The sequence below is a fragment of the Marmota monax genome, unplaced genomic scaffold (genome assembly GCF_021218885.2).
Source record: "Marmota monax isolate L192 unplaced genomic scaffold, Marmota_monax_Labrador192_F-V1.1 WCK01_AAM20220418_F8-fsc00023, whole genome shotgun sequence".
NCBI classification, from domain to species: Eukaryota; Metazoa; Chordata; class Mammalia; order Rodentia; family Sciuridae; genus Marmota; species Marmota monax.
Genome location: NW_026692907.1, coordinates 1,888,548 through 1,907,401, shown reverse-complemented (window position 1 = coordinate 1,907,401; position 18,854 = coordinate 1,888,548). Strand labels below are relative to the sequence as shown.

The following is an 18,854-nucleotide window of genomic DNA, read 5'->3' as shown; positions in this document are numbered from 1 at the left end:
TATAAGGGTTTTGCCTTATTTTAATTCTTTAGAGGAAGAGGTTTGGTTGTGAAAGGAAGAAAATTATGGAAGGAGCTGTGAAATTGAAGGTGCTGATTTGTGCAGGCAGGGGCTCCTGTGGTTGTCTCCCATTCCTCATCCCATTTTACTTTGTGGTTCACAGCCCTCTACTTCCTCTGAGAGGCAGAAAGAGCAGATTACTGTCTCCATTTTACAGCTGGAAAAATTGAGGCTGAAGTTTGTGACCTGCCCCAAGTCCCACTGGTCATCAAGAGCAGAGGCTTCCCACCACCCAGGCCTCTTGCCTCCAACCACCCTGTGGGTGAGCAGAGCCAGCTCACCCAAGGCTGCCCTGTCCCCTGCAGGAATCACTGAGATTCTGATGAACAGACCCCATGCCCGCAATGCCCTGGGAAACATCTTCGTCAGCGAGGTAAGAAAGGAGGGCGCCAGGGTGGGTCTGGGGATGGACTAGGAAGTAACTGACAGGATGCCCTCTGCAGATGCTGGATGCTCTGGCCAGGCTACGGGAGGACCAGAAAGTGCGTGTCCTGCTCTTCAGAAGTGGAGTGAAGGGTGTGTTCTGTGCAGGTGGGTCCCTCTCTGTCCCCTGCAGGGCTCCCATCAGCCTGCAGGGATACATATTTCCAGTTTACAAATGCAAACTCTAAGAGAAGTAAAATTCCTTGCCTTGGGTCACACAGCCATATGAGATAGTTTGATCTTGATCTCTCTGACACCACATTCTGTTGTTTCTGCTATCACATGCTTTGTTCTGACCCCTCACTGAGGAAATGAAGAAACTGAATCCAAACATGTTCACAGGTCAGTGGCTAAGATGGGACTCTGCCTCTTTATTCACCCATACAATCAATCCCAATCTGTTACCAAAGCTGTCCACTGCACCTGTTATTTGGTTCTCACAACAGAACCAGCACCATGAACTTCAGTTTCAAAGGTAGGGGAAAATGTACGCAGGTCTCAGTGAGAAATCAAGAGACCTGAGCTGAGAACTGACTCTGGGATGGTGGTTGGGAAGGGGAAAACAGACCATGAGGGAGGCATGAAGAGGCTGTGAAGGGGTGGGAAGGGAGAAGCCTGATGCTCAGGAGTCGAGGGAATATGGCTCAGCTCTTTGGTCTGAGCTGTTAGGATCATGTGCACATGTGATCTCCCACAACCCCAGTCCCTGACAACCTATCTCTATTCTATTTTCTTCCCTATGAATTTGCCTATTCTAGATACCTTATATAACTAGAATCATGAAATATTTTCTTTTCTGTGTATGGCTCATTTCACTTATAGCATAATGTCCTCAAGGTTCATCCATGTTGTAACTAAGTGTCAGCACTTCTGTTTACCAAACACATTCTGTTTACCAATTCATGTGCTTTTCACTTTGGGGTCACTGTGAATAATGCCCCATGTGAGCACTGCTATCCAAGTATCTGGGTGAGTTCCTGTTTTCAACTCCTTGGAGTGTTCATGTAGGACTGGAATTGTAACTTTATTTATTGTGATACCAGGGATTTAGCTCAGGGGTGTTCTACTATTGAACCACATCTCCATCCCTTTTTATTTGGAGACAGGATCTTGCTAAGTTGCCCAGGCTGGCCTTGAACTTTTTTTTTATTCTTCGGCCTCAGCCTCCAAGATAGCTGGGATTTACAGGATGTGCTACTACTCTCAAGTTTTTGAGAAGCCACCAAACTGTTTTCCAAAATAGCTATATCTTTTACATTACCCCCAGCAGTATTCTAGGGTTCCAGTTTCTCCACATCCATGCCAACACTTTTTCTTAAATAATAACCATCAACTGATGATGGTGAGCATCTTTTTGTATGCTATTGACCATCTGCATATCTTCTCTGGAGAAATGTGTATTCAAGTCCTTTACCTACTTTGAATCAGTCCTTTGCTTTTGTTCTGGATTTGTAGGGGTTCTTTATATATCTTAGGTAATAATTTGTGTGTGTGTGTGTGTGTGTGTGTGGAGAGAGAGAGAGAGAGACAGACAGACAGACATATGCCAGGTATCATACCCAAGGCTACACACAGCTAAACAAACTCTTCTGATCCACACTCCAAGCCCTGTTGTTAATACTTTACCAGATATATGATTTGCAAATATTTTCTCCCATTCTATGGATCATCTTTGCACTCTCTTGTCTTTTGATGCACAAGAGTTATTTTATTTGATGAAGTCCAATTCGTTTTGTTGTTGTTGTTTTGTTTTTGGTTTTTTTGGTACCAGGAATTGTACCTAAGGGTGCTTCATCACTGAGCTACATCCCCAGACCTTTCAATTTTTTGAGACAGGTTCTAAGTTGTTGAAGCTGGCCTTGAACTTGCAATCCCTCTGCCTCAGCTTCCAGAATCGCTGGGGTTACAGGCATGTACCACTGCACTGGCCTCATTTGTCTTTTTGCTGTGGTTGTTGCATATCTCCTTTTTCAGCACTCCTCTTTCTCCTTCTGGCTTCCTTGACTGTTTCCTGGTGTTTCTCCTTCTTCTCTGGCTGCTTCACCTCAAGACTCCTTTGCTGGATCCTTTAGCCACCTAAAGGATTAGGATTAGATTTCATAACAAGCCATTTTCCCAAGGGATGGTACCAAACCCTCGCCATCTGCAGGTGCGGACCTGAAGGAGCGGGAGCAGATGAGTGCAGCAGAGGTGGGGGTCTTTGTCCAGCGACTCCGAGGCTTGATGAATGACATTGGTGAGATCTGGGGTCCAGGGTTGGAAACGCCTGATGCCAGCCCCTCCTCACCCACCCTCTAAAGAGAATACTGTTTTGAGCTTTGTGTAGACAGATGACTCTTAAGGTTTGGGTGTGGCCACAAGAAATTCTATAAGAGGGCGCAGAGAGCATTCCTACTCCAGGGGGGACCCTGACTCTTCTCCCTTTGTGCCCCATTCTATTGACCACTCTTAGGGTTCAAGTCCAGCCATTCCAGAGGAGTCAAGTTCATCAAACAGGCCTTCAGGCTTTGACAGTTGCAGGAATCTTTGCCAGGAATACCCTTTCTTGGGTTCCTGAATTTTCACTCTCCTTCAAGGTCTCCATGCATCCTCCTTCAGGAGGCCTTCCTGACCCACCCTCCAAGATTTTTTTATTGGAGCATCAGGTTACCATTGTCTTTTTGTCCATTTGCCTTCCCCATTAGACTAAGCCCCATGGGGACAGGGGTCACATCTTCAGGTCTGGGTTCACAGCACATAGCACAGGGCTTGGCACACAGAAAGACTGGGGCCCAGTCAGCCCATCTCCCACTCGCATCTCCATTCCCTGTTTCCCTTCCCCATGGCAAAACTGACTTCCCAGTTAACCTGGCTGAGGTACCAAGGGAGGTCTCCAAACCTAGGGCTAGTGAGTCCCTTATTCCAACTAGCTTGCCCCTCACCAGAGCTGGGTGTCTGTCTTGGTCCTGACCCTTCTTCATCTCCACAGCAGCCTTCCCAGCACCCACCATTGCAGCTATGGATGGGTTTGCCTTGGGCGGGGGCCTGGAGCTTGCCCTGGCCTGTGACCTCCGAGTGGCAGGTAATGGGCAGGGGGTGAAGAGGGGAGGGTTAGTGAAACAGGCTGTTGGGGTTCTGCAGTCAGCCTCTGCTCTTGGCCTTCCAAGAGAAAAGCTGAAGGAGGGTAGGGGGAGACACAGAGGGAGCACAAGCCTTTATCTATGAGAACTGCTTCCCTCAGTATGATCACACAGACCTCAGAGCAACTGATGACAGGACAGCAAAAAGAGCATGGAGAAGGGAAGCCAAGGAGGGCAGAGATCATGTTCAACCTTTCAGTTCTGTCCAAGTCAGATTATTTACCATTGATTGAGCCAAGAGGCAGTTGGTCACTGGCCCAGCTACTTGCAAGGTGACTGAGCAGAATATTGATTGCCCTTAGATTCACTGTTGGCACTACTTGTTCTGCAGTTGAGCCTCGAGGAAAGGGAAGAAGATAACTGATGGTTTTTTTTTAATTTGTTTGTTGTTTTGCGATACTGAGGATTGAACCCAGGCCTTGCACATGCTAAGAAAGTGCTCTGTTACTGAGCTACATCCCCACATTCCCAGCCCTCAGCTGATGGCTTTACAAAGTTGCTGACTTATTAGTGAAGTGCCATTCTTGGAGGTAGTGGTGGTACCTCTCCCCCAAGCTTTTCCTGTCACTCCAGGCACAGCACTCAAAAATATGTAGCTTCAGGCATGAAGGTGGCTTCTGTCTACACCAAGTATGTCAAAGAATTGACCAGGTAGTGTGGCACTAAGTACCAGACCATAGTCCCAATTTTGCTTCTCACATGTTTCAGGCAATTAATTCACAGGGTTTCTGTGATGACAGAGATTAAGAGTGGGAAACTCCCCCAAAGCAGTGACATGGCCAGTTCTTTCTGCCCACATTGCATGGGTCAGATGCTCTGTGCTGGGGGAGTTCAAGAGAGGCCTGTGTGTGGATCAAATAAAGCTTCTCAGGGGAAGCAGAACTTAGGAGGAGGACCATCAGGGAGATTTCAGACTGTGACCAAAAAAAAAAAAAAAATGCTGGGAGGTATAACCATGATTGGAACAGAATCCATCAACACTCTAGGACAGGCCAGAGCTAAGGGTCCATAGGACAGAGAATCCACTAAGACAGAGGTAGGTATCAGGCATCTTCTTGAAAGAAGAACCCCTGTTCTTCTTTCAAGCCATTATACTCTGAATCAGGCAGAAGAGGAACAATCACCTTTTTTTTCCATCATTGAAGCTCAGGAAGGCAGAGACTTGCTGGTGACTCACAACTACACAGAGGGTGATGAGATGTGGGACTGGGTCTCTGGACTTCCAGGTTAGGGCTCTTCCAGAGGCAGAGTCTGGGTAAGCATGGGTGTGCCCACATGAGGAGAGAAGTGGCTGAAGGGGTGAGGAGACCAAAGCAGGAGTCTCTTCTCCACAGGAATTTGCAATGGAGGATGGGATTGGGAGGGAGTACTTTACTCTCCTCTATTTAAACAGCTTCCTCTGCAATCATGGGACTGATTGAGACCACTCGAGGGCTCCTCCCAGGGGCAGGTAATCTTGCCTACAGCCTTAACCTTCTCTCTGCCCAGTTACACCATCAAAGCCCTTCCCTGCCTGCTTTCCTAGTTTACCCTGGGCCCTGACCTCCCATTCTACCTCAATCTGCAACTCTGAGAAGTCCAGGCAATTACCAGGATAGGGCTTCCCTGGGTTCCCCCTTCTCAACATCACTTACCCTCCATCCTGGCAGGAGGGACTCAGAGGCTGCCCCGCTGCCTGGGGGTGGCCCTGGCGAAGGAGCTCATCTTCACAGGCCGACGTCTGAGTGGCGTACAGGCCCACGCACTGGGACTAGTGAATCACACCGTGGACCAGAACAAGGAAGGTGATGCTGCCTACCATCGGGCACTAGCACTGGCTCAGGAGATTCTACCCCAGGTGTGTAGACAGCCAAGCACAGGCTGGAGGGACATTGGAGGCCCCAAGGGCTAAGGTATTCCTTGGGGCTGCACAACATCCATTTACTCAAAGACATAAAATGAACCCTTTTTGGAGTTTTCCCACTCTTTCAGTAAACAAATCAAAGCAAATTTTAATTCTGAATTAAAAGAAAAATTGAATTCTTTAGGGCTAAAATCCAGTGGACTCAAAACCATTAGAATAGCACTGTCCATATCTGATGATGGCAATGCTGCCCATCTCTGCTGTCCAGGATGGCAGAAGACTCAAACTAACTTATTTAAATCAAAAAACTTAGCTCCTCACACTAGCTACATTCTCAAGGCAAGTGGACAGTGGCTATTGTATAATACAGAACAGCCTTTAAGTATCCCCAAAGACTGTAAAAGCAAGATTCTTAAGTGGATGCAAAACTACCATGTGCCATGTTTCCTGCCACACTGCATAATTAATTTCTTAAAATATGCAGGACATGTATTAAGACTCATTAATTTCCTAAAATCTTCAAGGTAATGGAGGTGTGGCTCAATGGTGGAGTGCTTATCTACTAGCATACACAAGATCCTGGGTTTGATCTCCACCATAGCAAAATAAATAAAAATAAAATCCTACAATAGTCTCTGGAGATAGTTTCCCAAAGGGTTTAGAACTGCTCCTTAGGGAACAGATTTAGGCCTGGCCCAGAATCAACCCTACCAGCTGCAGGGCCAAAGTTCCAGTAAGGATACCCAGGATCTGGCTGGCTAGGGTACCCAAGGCCCTGAGAAGTTCTGCTGGCTTTTCACTAAGTGGGACAGACAGGAGGCATGAGGGGGAAGAGGGGTAGGGTGGGAGGGATAAGGTCTCAAGTTTCCATATTCATAAAAGCTGCTAAAATGTAGTTAGGTTTAAATAATTTAAAATAATATTGATGCAGCCTGGACCAAGTACCTTTAATCTGTCAGACACAATGTTAGGTGCTTTAATACAGTGTGTCTCAATTAACTAGAATAAAACAGTAGAGTTAATTATCATTTTTGAGAAAACAGACACAGAAAGATTAAGTGACTTGGTCATTAAGGTCACAAAAAGTGATTGCAATATCATAAAAAAAAGCAAACACTGGTATTTGGGTATTTATTTTTCATGAAACATAATATTAAAAACTCATGATTTTAAGAATGCAAAACATACAAAATTTTAAAAACTTTAAACCAAATATATAATCCATTTCAAATACAAAAACTTTACAAACATTACAAAGCAGTTAAAATATAAACCTGTAAAAATGTGAGCCATATCACTAACAGAGATCATTTCAATAACCATAAATAGTGTTTTGTTTTGAAAAAAAGAGAAACAGAAAATAATTCCTTGAAAACTGAAATAATCCTCTTTTATAACTGAGATTTTTTAAAATTTGGGTATTAGGGACTATCTACTTTTGGAATTGACAATGACTTGCATTTAAAACAGAATTTCACCAGGCACAGTGGTGCACACCTGTAATCCCAGTGACTTAGGAGGCGGAGGCGGAGAATTGCAAGTTCAAAGCCAGCCTCAGCAACTTATCGAGGCCCTAAGCAATTTAGCAAGACCCTGTCTCAAAATAAAGAATAACTAAAAAGGGCTGGGGATGTGGCTCCATGGTTGAGCACCCCTGGATTAAATCCCCAGTAGCTTCCCGCAAAATTGAATTTCATTTTCATTTTTAGTGTGAGGGGTGTTTCACTATATTAAATGGAGATTCTGGTGACCTTTCCTGGACCACTTTAATGCCATAAGGTTCTTATTACTTTTGGTCAGAAAGTCTTCGAATTCATACAGAGTTCAGAATAACTCCAAGGAGTGCCTGGCAGCAGATTCCATTGAGAGCATCAAACTAGCTAGATTCATAGACTGTGTATAGTGCCTTTTTGTATAAACTGGGTAACAGAAGCTCAAGATGATTTATATTTCCATGTATACTGAAATAATGGCAGTATACTAATAAAAATTATTGATTATTTGAATACTTAAAAGCAGTTCTGCTCAGTGGTTCAGGAGGCTAAGACAGGAGGATTGTGAGTTCAAAGCTAGCCTCAGCAAAAAATGAGAAGCTAATTAATAAGCAACTCAGTGAGACCCTGTCTCTAAATAAATTTAAAAAATGGGGCTGGGATGTGGCTCAGTGGTCAAGTGCCCCTGAGTTTATTCCCTGGTATCAAAAAAGAAAACAGTAGTTCTGTAAACCAAAACATCAGCCTACCAAAACATAGTAACTATAGTCATGAATTCCACAGCTGGGACCTTCTTGAGGGGGCGGGGTTTGCAGGGAAACAACCTTCAACTTCCATCTATGTTATTGAAAATTCAGAATGAACTTTTCCCCAGAGCTGGACATGGTGGTACATACCTATTATCTCAGCAACTCAGGAGGCTAAGGCAGGAGGATTACAAGATCAAGTCCAGCTTGAGCATCTCAAAATTTAAAAGTTTAAAAAGGCCTAGGAATGTAATTCAGTGAGAGAGCACTTGCCTAACACGTGTGAGGCCCTGGGTTCAATTTCCAATAAGGGTGGACAGTAGTGGATGGTGGAGGTGATACAGGTTTCCCGGATGGGGAGAATGCCAAGGTCAGTGTGATAGATGGTTGTCATCTAGTGGACAAACAACATAGAGTCAAATGGTTGAGTTTAAACTATTAATACTGTAAATGCAAATGCATTCTACTGTAAAATAAATAAATTTTAAAAATAATACTGTAAAGGCAAGGTTCCTATCTCTACACTTGAATTTCCCCCTTAAGTAGCAAATATACATTATACTTTGAATAAGGGATTTGGATATGTTTTCTATTCAAACATCAAACATGTTAACTAATTTGTTTTTTGTTTTGTTTTGATATTAGGGAGCAAACTTAGGGCCTCACCATATCAGGCAAGCACACTACCACTGAACCACTCACTATATATCACCAGCCACCTGACCCCCACCCCTTTTTACTGAGACAAGTTTTTTTTGTTTTAATTGAACCCGGGGACTCTTTAACAACTGAGCCACATCCCAAGCTCTTTTTATTTTTTTTGAGACAGTCTCATGAAGTTGCTTAGGTCTTTGTTAAAATTGCTGAGGTTAGCTTTGAACTTGCAATCCTTCTGCCTCAGCTTTCCATGCCATTGGGATTACAGCCATGTGCCACACTACCATACCCATTGAGAGGTTCTTACAAGGTTGCCCAGGCTGGCCTCAAACTTGGAATTCTCCTGCCTCAACCTCCTGAGTAGCTGGGATTACACGTTTGTACTACTGTGCCTGGCTTTTACTTTCTTTAGTGAAAGATGTTTCTTTATTGTGTAGTTACCAACATAACAACATATTCATGGCAAACAAAGAGAACAGAGGAATAAGAAGGGCATAAAGTAAAAGTCAGAAAATGGAAACAGTGGGGTTTGCAGTTGCTGAGATGAGGGGGATAGAGGAAGGAAGCAGGAGTCCGATGACTCACTAGATAAATGTAACTAGATGCTTCACTTCCCTGGGTCTCAATTTCATATCTGTAAAACAGGGGACTAATGAAGACACCAGACTGGAAGATGGGTAGCACTATTTGACAAGTCTGTGGATAAGAAAGCCCTTTATAAACTGTGGGATGTTGTACACATTGGAAGGATGGATTGAATGACAAAAAACCCTGCCAGTTGGGATGGGGAAGGTCAGAATCAGAGTCTACTTCCTTCATTGTAGAAAAGGAAGTTCAACCTAAGAGGCAGGTCTAATGCTATGAAGTACAATTGACAATAGAATGGCCCAAGCTAGGACTAGACCCAAATGTCTAGACCCAAAACCCATACCTTACAATAAAGTTGTTACTCCCTTCAATTCAAACCTTTCAGCACTGATCCTCCCTCAACCACTGTTTTCTGTTTCCTAGGCCCCCATTGCTGTGCGGCTAGGCAAGGTAGCCATTGACAGAGGAATGGAGGTAAGATTCCACCAGGTCAGGACTTGAGTTGTTAAAGTTAATTGTGACTGGGATGCAGTACTTTCCCCATCCTTACAGCCAGACAACACAGCTGAAAAGAACTCAGGAAGTGAACTCATCTAACAAACTCCCAGCCTGACCCCTCTCTGTGTGTGCTTCAGTTTACCCATCTACTAAATGGCAAGTTTGGCCAGACAATATTCTTGGTTACATTTTATCCTCAACTCTCTCCTTTGGAGAGGAGAGGAAATTGAGGTTCAGAAAATGTAAATGGCTTGCTCAAGGTAACAAGAAGTGAAGAATAAACCTGGATCTGTGTGGCTCCTAATCCAAGTTCTTGGGTTTGTGCCGGCAGTATCTGGCTGCAAGTGCAGGGCTCAGCATGATGCACTGGGTGCAGCTAATCCATTCCTAGAAACCAATTCACTTACACTGAATCCAGGCCTCAGCTGGGAAGTGGGAAACAGAGATGAAATATGGTCACTACCCACTAGGTGGGGAAGGAAAATATATAGACACAAATCACTAATGGAAGGTTATGGCACTGAGAAGACACCCCAGAAAGGTTAGGGTGAGGCTCTCCATAGCTTAGTCACATGCTATTAAACTCGATGAAAAGCAAATAAGAATATCCAATTTCCCTACACAATAATCAACAATCCAAGTGCTTTCTAACAGCCACATGTGGTTAGTGGCTACTACACTGGGCAATACTGGGTTTAAGAATGTTTTCTAGAACTGGGCCTTGGAAAGGATAAGAATTTCAGAGAAAGGTTAAAGCATGAACAAAGGCACAGAGGTATATAATTAAGCAGCTGGTGGAGTGAGGATACAACAATTTAGCCTGGAAGCAGAGAGAGGCGCACGTTTGGTGCTGGACCACCTGAGTCCAAAGCCCTGCTCTTCCACAAACTATTATCATTGGGACCTTTCTACTACTGCCTTACATTTCTCAGCTGAGTAACAGCCATAATGGCCCTTGTTGTGAAAAGTAAATGAGTCTACACATGTAGTATTTTTAGGACAGTACAGGTCAGTGGACAAGAGAGGATAGAGAATGTACCAGGTCAAGGCCTGGTGCTCCTTCCTAAGGGAAGAAGCCAACAGTTAACTCCTGGGGTGACAGGGTGAGGGTAGGGGCATAGTGAGGTGGCCAGGAAGGAAGAAAGGACTCTGGCTTGACTGTGTAGCTCTTGCTCCCCCTTCTTTGAAGAATCGTCAACTCTCCCCATGGTTCTCAGCCCCCATTTCTCTCAGCACTGTTTTGCCACTGTTATAAATGGTATTCCTTCTCCAGATAGAGAGTTCCCTCTGCTCCCAGAGGCTGGTGTCTGCAGTAGAGTGGGCTGGCTCTCAGTGCATGTGGATGGAGCTAGACAAAGCCAGGCTGATCCAGCAAGCACTTCTTTCTTTCAGGTGGACATCGCATCAGGGATGGCCATTGAAGGGATGTGTTATGCCCAGGTATGTGTCTGTTGCTAGTCCACAAACACTTGTTAGCGGACGGTGGGCTAGACTAGGGGAGCCTTGGGTGATACATGACCAAGCAAGAAGCCCAAACACTCTGACTCTAAGGTATTTCCAGGGAAACCCCGTAATACTGTTTGTTCAACTACCTAATGGTGGTACATTCTGCCCAGTTAGTGCCCATAGAATTATAAGAGACCACACAGGGGCTGGGGTTGTGGCTCAGAGGCAGAGCGCTTGCCTGGCATGTATGAGGCACTGGGTTCAATCCTCAGCACCGCATATAAAGAAATAAAAAGATCCATTAACAACTAAAAACTATTAATAAAAGAGAGAGAGAGAGAGAGAGAGAGAGAGAGAGAGAGAGAGACCGACCACACAGGTACTTAACAAAGAGAAAGAATGGTTTCTGCTGTCCCTATACCAGTCACCACTATAGGGGCAAGGCTGGAGTTAGGGTGTCAGGCTTGGTTAAAACCTACAGACTGTGCCCAATGGAGGGGCTATAAACCTGAGCCTGACCTATTTGGCTTGACTCTTGGGTGAGTAAAATATGCCGATTTTCAGGAAAATATCAAAATCCTCTGAAACAGGGTGTTGGGACTGGTATAACCTAGTGAGAATTATACTGCTAGACTACTTGCTGCAAGCAGCCTCCTCACACTGCTACAGGAGGTGGTGACCTCTCTGCAGGCATGTGCATAGTGCACAAGAGGTGCCCATGGTGGGCAGGCACAGGTGCCAGAGGCTGCCCTGCCTTCCCCAGGAGACCAGGAATCCAAGATCCAAGTACAGAAATAATGAAACATTTGGACCCTGGCCTTGTTATGGGTGGACAGGCTTAAGCAGCTGTTTGGCCTCTGGCTCTGCTTCCTCAAAACTAATATTCTATACACTGTTGCAGAATATCCCAACCCAGGACCGGCTGGAGGGCATGGCAGCCTTCAGGGAGAAAAGGCCCCCAAAGTTTGTTGGCAAATGACATTTAACCTTAAGTATAGGACATGCATGCCTTGAGCAAGATCCAGATGGAAAGTTTGCAGCAGGATGACCCTCATCACTTCACCTCTTTGGCCTTCAGTTTCTTCACAAGGATGATGATGGACATAAAATGGCTAGGGTTGTGCCTGATACCAAGGTGCTAATCACATGTCTACTGCCACCTTCCTTATTACTCACATTGGCTACATAATCATTAGTATCGGATTTACTTTGGAGAATCCCTGGCTTTCAGTGATCAGGTACTTACTAGAGTCAGCAAGGGGTTTTAAGAAGGCCCTCGTGTTTTTCCTCTGGAAAAGAAAGAATAAATAAATCCTAGTATTGATTGAACACTGTATCAGGAGTTAGACTGCTAATTCCAACTTGGACACTTTCTTGCTATATGACCTTGGACAAACCGTTTAGCCTCTATAGGCTTCAGCTTCCTTTTCTATAAAATGAATCTGTTGTGAAGACTTAAAAACCCTCATGTTCAGGGCTGGGATTGTGGCTCAGTGGCACTTGCCTAGCATGTGTGGGGCACTGGGTTCAATTCTCAGCACCACATAAAAATAAATAAAAATAAAGGTACTGTTGTCTATTTACAACTAAAAAGAATTTTTGTAAAAACCCTCATATTCAAAATATATGTTGTAATACTTGGTGAGAACAAGTGAAATCACTGCTCTGAAAGCATTTTATAAACTACAGAATGACATGAAGACTTTTCCGGGCCTTCAGTAGCACAGAGAGGAGAGCAGTTAATTCTGATGAACAGAAGGGAAAGTTGGGAAATGAGCAGGCAACCATGGAAGATGAGCCTGGAGGAGTAACAGGCATTTGAATAAGAGGAAGGCTGAGGGCTGGGGATATAGCTCAGTGGTAAAGCATTTGCCTAGTAAGCACAAGGCCCTGGATTGAAACCCCAGTACAGGGTGGACGTAAAAAACCATCAGGAAGGTTGATGGGAACAGCATGGGCAAAAGTGAGCAAGAGGATAACACACTTGGAAAATAAAGGGGTTGGGGGAGACCTAGTATTCATGAATCCACCCACACTAGTCTCAATACCCTTCCCCTCCTCTTCTACCAAGGTGACCTCATGGTCATCCTATAACTGGCTGAGCATTCTCAGCACATACTCTGGCCTAGAGTCACTAAACACTGGCAGGGACACATACCACTAACAGTGCTACTTGCTGCTAAATACAAATGTGCCAAGGTTATGTGTGTGTCCTGGTACGAAGAACAGCACAGAGGAGTTGAATCCTTAGAATCAGCAACAGCCTCACCAGGTGAATGACCACTCAGGAAAGTAACAACATTTCTGAACTTCCTTTTTCTCAAGTGTTAAGTGAGGAGAATAATTTATGTACCCCAGAAAATGGCTGTGAAAGAGACAAAACTGGAAGGGTATCTGGTGCACAGTTGGATCTCAAAAGATACTGGTTCCCGGGCTGGGGATGTGGCTCAAGCGGTAGCACGCTCGCCTGGCATGCATGTGGCCCGGGTTCGATCCTCAGCACCCATACAAACAAAGATGTTGTGTCCGCCGAAAACTAAAAAATAAATATTAAAAAATTCTAAAAAAAAAGATACTGGTTCCCATGATACATCCTTTAGCAAAAGTTAGCATCTAATAACACAATGTTCCAAGGTACTGGAAACTAGATCAAGAAACTCGAAGACTATTTCTAGAATCATGAAGAAGAGTGAGTGTGAGATAAAGGGTGCAGTTTGAAGGATTTGGTTACAAATTACACTTATCTGCGAGGACACTGGTGAGTAAGAGTATGCAATGTGTTTTAGAGTAACTAAAAATGACATACTCAATGAGTCCCAAAGATGGCACACAATACTTCAATTAAGAGGTAAATTCAGCTGGATGTGGCTCAGTGGTTGAGTGCCCCTTAGTTCAATCTCTGGTACCAAAAAAAAAAAAAAATCCATATTTGTAAATAGAAAAAAAAAAGAGGTAAATTCAGCTAAAAGCACAAAACTCTAGTCTTAAAATATGCTAATAATCAAACAGGAATTTAGTTTAGTTATTTGAAAACTTAAACAGAAGGGTTGAGAATATAGCTCAGTAGTAAAGTACTTGCATAGCATGCGAGGCCTTGGGTTTGATCCCTGTTATGGGGGAATAAAAAACGAAAACTTAAGCAGATGAATGACAAAGCAAATTCATCAGTTGTCAATAATAAGACAAGGAAGGAATTCATACTTTATTCCTCAGAGCAGCTTTGAAGACAAAACAAACAAAAGCTTCTGATAGAGTTTATGCTGTAATTGAGGCTTGATTTCAGAAAAGTGACCCCTTTGACTCCATGCTGAATAAGAGCACCCATAAAAATGTTTCAGAAAAGGCCAAAAAAAAAAAAAAAAAAAAAAAAAACCAAAAACTATAAAATATATATTCTTTTCCCTCTACCTCTCAAATGGAAAGTACTCTAGTATCTGGGGGGGGGGGGGATAAAAAAAAGAAAATCTTTTCTCCCCCTTCCAACAGGTTCCATTTTCTAGATATTTTCCCCCATCTCTTGAGGACTGAGGTTTGAACCCAGAGGTTCTTTACCACTGAGCTATATCCCCAGCACTTTTTCTTAAATTATGAGAAAGGGTCTCACTAAGTTGGCCAGGCTGGCCTTAAACTTGTGACCCTCCTGCCTCCTCCTCCTAAGTAGCTAGGATTCAGGTGTGCACCACTGTGCCTGGCCAAAAAAACATTTCAAAACATATTATTTCCCATCTTCATATACTTCTTTTCTGGTAGCTTCACATACCAGGAATAACAAATGAGGGAATTTAACAAACACCAAATTTCCCTGTAGGTCTGTCCTTCCTCTTCCCAGCAAAGAGGTCCTGTTTCACTGACAAACTCCCCAAAATGGAAAAACTGTTCAGGGTCAGAGAAAACTAACATAGCTATTCCAACACAAGCTCCCAAGTCTCCCCACAAAGTCCACAATAACTGGTTTTTCAACTCTACTGCTAAAGAGGTTTCCATAAAAATGATTCCAACTTGATTAGGGATTATGACTAGCATGTAAATCTAACTTTTTTATAATTTACAGAAAATCAACAACAAAGGTCAATGAGACACCTAATACACAAACACCAACAAACATTTTCAACATTCAGTTACTGACAGGGAAGGAGACCTGGTTTCGAGGAGCAGAGCGCACCTTGGAAGCCCTCAGATTAAGAAGGGTCTTCAACTCAGAGGGAGACTCCGATAATTCATGAAATGCATCCTGAAGTCCTCTAGAATGGAAGTTGCCATCTGCTTTGCTTGAGGATTTGCCTGACTGTGCTCCTGGATATCATACAAAAGCTGCAATCCTCCTTCTTCAACTAACATTTTGCAGTATTTGCTAGCTAAAAGAAAATGAAAGACACTCTGTAGACATCCAGCATTTTAAATAATCCCAAATCACCACATTCACCTTTCTAAAGAAAGAGTATAGTCAGATACAGTGCCACACATCTATAATGTGACTCAGAAGTGACTCAGAATACTGAGACAAGAGGATCATAAGTTTGAGGCCTGCCTTGGCAACTCAGCAAGGCCCCAAATTTAAAATTTTTTTTTTTATGGTATTATGTAGGAGTGTTGCCTTCTGGGTTTAAATACTGCTCAGTTACTAGTTTCATGATTAGACAAGATTTTCTTCCTTGTGCCTTAGCTTCCTCATGTATGAAATGAGGATGATATTTATTCTAGGGTTGCTGTGAGAATCACATGTGAAAATGCTTGTGACGTGCTTAAAGTCATGTTTAACACACAGTAAATATTTAATACATGTCAGTTATGTTATTTCTTAACTAATTTTTCCAATTTTTTTTTTTTTTTAAGGAGGGCTGGGGATGTAGCCCAGTGGAAGAGCACCTCTGGATTCAATCCTTAGTGCCCCTGCACATACACAAAAATATACACAAAATATAAAGGTTGAAGCCCTTTGGACTAGGAATCAATAGTTAAAATGAGTCAATTTCAGGGTAATCTGTAAAAATGTAAATAATGCTCGGTTTGTATGAGAAAACAGATGATCATCTTGTTATGTTTATATCCAGATAAATAAAAAAAGATGTCTAAAGCATAGTTATGTTTTAGTTGTAGATGGACACAATATTTTTATTTTTATTTATTTTTTTAATGTAGTGCTGAGGATTGAACTTAGAGCCTCAGGCATGCCAGGCAAGCTCTCTACCACTGAGCTACAACCCCAGCCCTGCTTCAGACATCTTTAATCTTAACTTTTATTAAGGCGGGGGGGCACTAGGGAAGAATAGCATTACCTAAGATTAGGTAGAGGTAAGTGATGGGAAGGAAGGAAAGGGGATGTGGGGATAGAAAAGATGGTAGAATGAAACAGACATTATTATTGTATGTATATATGTGACTGCATGACCAATATGATTCTGCAGCAAGTACACTCAAAAAATAAGAAATTATATCCCATCTATGTATGATATATCAAAGTGTATAAATGCACTCTACTGTCATGTATAACTAATTAAAACAAATAAAAACTTAAAAAAATAAAAGCAAATTTAGCCATGTACAAGGCACATGCCTGTAATTCCAATTACTCAAGAGGTTGAGGCAGGCGAATCACAAATACAAGGTCCACCTGGGCAATTTAGCAAGACCCTATTTCAAAATAAAAAATTTTAAAAAGGGCTAAGGGTGTAGCACAGTAGTAAAGCACCCCTGTGTGAAATCCCCAGTATGGACAGGAGAAAAAAAAAAAAAAAAGGAGGATCAAACTTCTTTTTTTACAAAACTACACACTTTAAGTTAAGGCAACATGCTGAGCAAAATAACATATTGGTTTAAAACTTTGCAAAATCACAGTCCCAACTAGTCTGAATTTTACTACCTGAATGTCACTGGGAAAATTAATGTAAAGGGTGGGGATATGGCTCAGTTGATAGAGTGCTTGCCTCCCATGCACAAGGCCCTGGGTTCAATCCCCAGCACCACACACACACACACAAAAAAAATTAATGTAAAAATCTGCCCAAGCCTAGGGAAACCTCTGAAGTACTTCACAAGTGCAAATACAAAACTATGCTGAAGGAATATGTTAATTTAGTATATAAAAAAAAGTGAGCTCATAGGGGCTGGGGTTGTGACTCAGTGGCAGAGTGCTCGCCTTGCATGCGTGAGACCCTGGGTTTGATCCTCAGAACCACATAAAAATAAATAAGTGAAATAAAGTTATTGTGTCCAACTACAATTAAAAAATAAATATTAAAAAAAAGTGAGCTCACAATCAAAAAACTACAAACATGAAAATCAAGCCTCATTCAACACGCACACAAGATGATCAGATACAGACCACAAAACTTTTAAAGAATAAAGGATAAGAAAATGTGAAAAAGAAGCAAAGATGATCCATGTCTGATAGAAGTGCCACAAGAAAAGAACAAAGTGGGTGCAGTGGCATACCCCTATAATCCCAGCAATTAGGGAGGCTGAGGTAGAAGGATCGCAAGTTCAAAGCCATCCTCAGCAACTTAGTGAGACCCTGTCTCTAAATAAAATATTAAAAAAAGGGACTAGGGATGTGGCTCATGATTAAACGCCCCTGGGTTCAATCCCCAGTACCACAAGAAAAAAAAAAAAGATGATTAGACTAATAGCAGTACATAATAGCAACAACACAAGACACTGAAAATATTCTCTCAAAGGCTGAATGACAATAACTGTCATTCTAGAATTCTATACCTAGCTTATACCATTATTTAATAGTAAAAATAGGAGGGAGGACCCACATATTTCAGTTAAAGAGATTATATCTCTAATAAACCATCAAACCCTGAACCTAGAAAAAAAGTTGTTGGGTAAAAGAAGCAGTGGTGAACAAAGAAAATGATAAACATTTGAGTAAAGTGAAATAAGCATTGGATGCATAAAATAACAATAACTAAACCATCTTTAAGAGTATGAAAACAAAGCAGGGTGTAGAGGCATACACCTTTAAACCCAAGAACTCAGGAGGCTAAAACAGGTGGACCACAAGTTCCAGGCCAGCCTGGACAACTTAGTGAGACCCTGTCTCAAAATAAAAATAAAAAAGCCAGGCATGGTGGCCCACACCTATAATCTCAGCAGCTTGGGAAGTTGAGGCAGGAAGATTGAGAGTTCAAAGTCACCTCAGCAACTTATCAAGTCACTTAGCAACTCAGTGAGACCCTGTCTCTAAATAAAATACAAAATAGGGCTGAGGATGTGGCTCAGTGGTTGAGTGCCACTGAGTTCAATCCCCAGTACAAAAAAAAAAAAAGTTTGCTTATCAGTACAGAAAACATGGAATATTTAACAAGATCTATAATAGACCATATACCAAGAAGTTTCAAATGGAGCAGTCATCAATGTTAAAAGGAAACCATATCAGAAAGAAAAAAAAGACTTCTTTTATAACGTAAGTATAACCAAAACCTAAAACCCAAAGGCTATACACCACAAAAGTTTGATTTGTAAACATGATAAAATTAGGGGCTGGGATTGTGGCTTAGTGGTAGAGCACTCGCCTAGCATGCACGGGGCCCTGGGTTCGATCCTCAGCATCACATAAAAATAAATGAATGGAATAAAGGTATTGTGTCCAACTACAACTAAAAAAAAAGAAATCAGACAATAAACTCAGAAAAAATATTAACTGATTATCATAAAGACCTAATCAAAGAAAAAGAAAATAGACAAAAAGCAAACAATGGTATTAACAAACAAGGAAATGACTCTCATCAGGAAAAATGACTACTCTCACTTAAAAGAAATGTCAACTAAGACTATCACTTTCTCCTTAGATGGGCAAAGTCGAAAAGTTCAATTAACATTGTAATTTTTCAAGAAGGTAGGAAAATGGGGTAGGAATGGGGCTGGGAGTATGGCTCAGTAGTAGAGCAATCGCCTCACATGTGGGAGGCACTGGGTTCAATCCTCAGCACCACATAAAAATTTAAAAAATAATAATAATAAGGTGTTGTGTCCATCT

General features: G+C 42.4%; 2 protein-coding genes across 9 annotated transcripts in view; one reads left to right on the top strand and one right to left on the bottom strand.

Annotated features, from left to right (window-relative positions):
* Positions 1–18,854, top strand: part of Echdc2 (enoyl-CoA hydratase domain containing 2) — a 64,983-nt gene that overhangs the window by 20,833 nt on the left and 25,296 nt on the right. For 2 of the 8 annotated variants that reach the window (XM_046450885.2, XM_046450878.2), the window contains exons 2-10: positions 366–433; positions 504–591; positions 2,633–2,719; positions 3,452–3,544; positions 4,996–5,052; positions 5,252–5,439; positions 9,353–9,403; positions 10,820–10,867; positions 14,992–15,658. In XM_046450885.2, coding sequence (XP_046306841.1) covers positions 383–433; positions 504–591; positions 2,633–2,719; positions 3,452–3,544; positions 4,996–5,052; positions 5,252–5,439; positions 9,353–9,403; positions 10,820–10,867; positions 14,992–15,096 — 768 coding nt within the window. In that variant the 5' untranslated portion in view covers positions 366–382 and the 3' untranslated portion in view covers positions 15,097–15,658. Of the gene's footprint in view, positions 1–365; positions 434–503; positions 592–2,632; positions 2,720–3,451; positions 3,545–4,995; positions 5,053–5,251; positions 5,440–9,352; positions 9,404–10,819; positions 10,868–11,774; positions 12,208–14,924; positions 15,659–15,706; positions 15,953–18,854 lie in introns of those variants that run through there. The other 6 variants (XM_058581467.1, XM_046450882.2, XM_046450880.2 and 3 more) reach the window with 5 other exon arrangements.
* Positions 15,065–18,854, bottom strand: part of Zyg11a (zyg-11 family member A, cell cycle regulator) — a 39,439-nt gene continuing 35,649 nt past the window's right edge. The window contains exon 14 of the mRNA XM_046450886.2: positions 15,065–15,228. Within this exon, the coding sequence (XP_046306842.1) occupies positions 15,065–15,228 (164 nt within the window). The remainder of the gene's footprint in view (positions 15,229–18,854) is intronic.